The 2,988-nt window shown below is 32.2% G+C and overlaps 1 protein-coding gene across 1 annotated transcript in view; it reads right to left on the bottom strand.

Annotated features, from left to right (window-relative positions):
- Positions 1 to 2,093, bottom strand: part of HELRODRAFT_174467 (hypothetical protein) — a gene marked incomplete at both ends in the record, with an annotated part of 3,116 nt that extends 1,023 nt beyond the window's left edge. Inside the window, 3 exons of the mRNA XM_009021917.1 lie at positions 224 to 305; positions 1,027 to 1,108; positions 1,951 to 2,093. Of these exons, the coding sequence (XP_009020165.1) occupies positions 224 to 305; positions 1,027 to 1,108; positions 1,951 to 2,093 (307 nt within the window). The remainder of the gene's footprint in view (positions 1 to 223; positions 306 to 1,026; positions 1,109 to 1,950) is intronic.
- Positions 2,094 to 2,988: the final 895 nt, after the last annotated feature.

Below are 2,988 nucleotides of genomic sequence, written 5' to 3' on the forward strand. Positions count from 1 at the left end.
TACCCCAGTGCTACGTTCCCGAAAAATAGCATTGAATGTTTGAAGGAGGCGGTTTCGAGTTACCATTGCACCAAATAGCATCATTTAATTGAAATACTTCTTTATGTGCCGAACATTCATTTGAATCGTTACAGTCTGCAGTCACCCACCCCACCCCATCACCCTCATTACCGTCATCATCATCATCACGTTCGGTTATCCAGTAAGTAGGTCATTATTTGACCTTTCCCCTTGACCTCGATGTTTACACGGCAGGTCAGATTGTAGTTGTGACGTGAAAGGATGTTGTACACTTCCCTGGTCATCTGGAATGTTTGTGATGGTGATGATGATGATGACGGTGGTAGTGATGATGATGATCGTGATGATGTCGGTGGTGATGATGATGATGGTGATGAGGGTGATGGGGTGGGGTGGGTGACTGCAGACTGTAACGATTCAAATGAATGTTCGGCACATAAAGAAGTATTTCAATTAAATGATGCTATTTGGTGCAATGGTAACTCGAAACCGACTCCTTCAAACATTCAATGCTATTTTTCGGGAATGTAGCACTGGGGTAGGATTACCGGGGAGTATTTTAATAAAAGATGGTTAAAGAGTAACAAAATGCGAGTTTTGTGAAATAAAATTTCAACTAACATTGTTGAAAATGTGTTATATTTGTTATTCGTGTCCTTTTATTACCGTTCATTTGACTTGCTCGGCTTATCGTCTCACTTATGAAATTGCATGGGTCCTAACGAACAAGCTACATGATATATTTACTTGACTTATTGTGTTTAAAACAATATTATAATTAAATCGAATCATGTATTTTAAAAATATTTTTGCAAATTTAAATATAAAAACTGCATTTTATCCTGTGAAATACAGTGGCTTACACTTGAGCCAGAGGTCGGTTTACTGGGATTGAACTATAGCCACTCCTTTTTTCTTATTCGATCACGTTAAGCTTGGGTGGTTCTTTTAACGAAATAAACCTAAACAGTGTAAATAATTTCCGATAGTTACTGTAGCAAGTACCTTCATTATGTTCAGTAAATGTTTTACACTCTGGTACTCATGATGGGGAGTCGACTGCACATGAACAGGAGGAAAATAGTTGCTGAAATATCAATTTTGAATGATTTACGGTTTATTTTGTAAAAGAATTAATATAAGCATAACGAAATCGAATATTTTTAATTTTAAATTAGTTTATTTAATACTAATAAGTAGTAATTGCCAATTATATATATCAGTGCTGGTTTTCTAATGATATTAGTAGTAGATTTTAAATAATGGTACAGTTTCAAGATATATTCGTTGGTTGTTTGATCGATTGATTGGTTGTTTGGTCAATTCGTTTGAATCAGCAGTTGATTGGCTGGTTAATTAATAGTACAGTATCCTATTAAACAGGATAGTATCACAAAATGGAATAAATTAATTTCATCAACAATTTTAAAAATTCCAAAAATTGATTTCAGTGCGATTTCGATAATGATGATTGTGACCTGACTGATAAAAAAACATCTAAAAAAAACTATTAAAATAGGATGGGTAATTTGTTATGAAATCGTTGGAGGAAATGACGTCATCCTAGCGGCAGTTATTCAACAGCCCGCTAGTGAGTTAGCCTGCTTGAAGGTTATATTCGATTCCTGTCAGGCAAATTTCACCAAACATTACGTGCCCACAAAACTAAATACAGAAATATATAAATAGATATATATGGTTATTAAGTAAGGAGTGGTCTCAAATTATTTTGATAGCTCCCATAGAAATTCAATAATGAATAAATATACAGAAAGTAACGAAAATTTATAATTTATATGTTTTTATAAGAGGCATTAAACATAGAAGACCAAGCCAGCCAATCAGAGAGCTTCTATGGCGTTACCTGCTTGGAGTCAATTTAGCTTGGTTAGCAATGTTGTTAAGAACGTATAGTGGTGTATTACATACGTACATGAAATAAGCTTTTCACTGATGTGAATGGTTGAAGTGATGAGGATGTATGGCTCAAACGAGTATAAAAAGGAGCTGAAAAAGCGTTGAAACCAGATCAGGCATTTCTGCCTCGCTCGAGTCGGAGTGCCTGATCTCATTTTTTTATATTTATTTTTTTTAATTTATTTATTTTAATTTTATTTTATTATATAGAGTTATATAGAGTTTGCATGTCTGTGGTTTGTATGTTGTGTTTTTTTATATTTTAGGTGGGTTCTTTAGCGGTTGTTCATACGTACATACATACATCATGTTTGTTTGTGTGGTAGTATTTTATGTTCTGTTTTACTCCTTTTTCTCTTTCTTCATGAGTCTTGAGTTAAGTTAATGAAGCATAGGTAGGTGAGGTAAAAATTAATTTATTATATAGGTAGGCTAGGGCATAAGGTAATTTAGTTACATAGGTAGGTTAGGGACTCCTATTCTTTTGCTCTACCTGGTGGTGTGATTTTTGTTTTGTGTTTTTTTTTTGTTTTGTTTCACATCATACATTCAGCAGGTACGCGGTGGTTCCTGGTGGTTAGTGGGATTTTTATTGATTGAATGTGGTAGTATGCATGGTTATATAGAGTTATATAGAGTTATATAGAGTTATATAGAGTTATATAGAGTTATATAGAGTTATATAGAGTTATATAGAGTTATATAGAGTTATATAGAGTTATATAGAGTTATATAGAGTTATATAGAGTTATATAGAGTTATATAGAGTTATATAGAGTTATATAGAGTTATATAGAGTTATATAGAGTTATATAGAGTTATATAGAGTTATATAGAGTTATATAGAGTTATATAGAGTTATATAGAGTTATATAGAGTTATATAGAGTTATATAGAGTTATATAGAGTTATATAGAGTTATATAGAGTTATATAGAGTTATATAGAGTTATATAGAGTTATATAGAGTTATATAGAGTTATATAGAGTTATATAGAGTTATATAGAGTTATATAGAGTTATATAGAGTTATATAGAGTTATATAGAGTT

Source organism: Helobdella robusta (genome assembly GCF_000326865.2).
Source record: "Helobdella robusta unplaced genomic scaffold HELROscaffold_30, whole genome shotgun sequence".
Lineage (NCBI taxonomy): Eukaryota > Metazoa > Annelida > Clitellata > Rhynchobdellida > Glossiphoniidae > Helobdella > Helobdella robusta.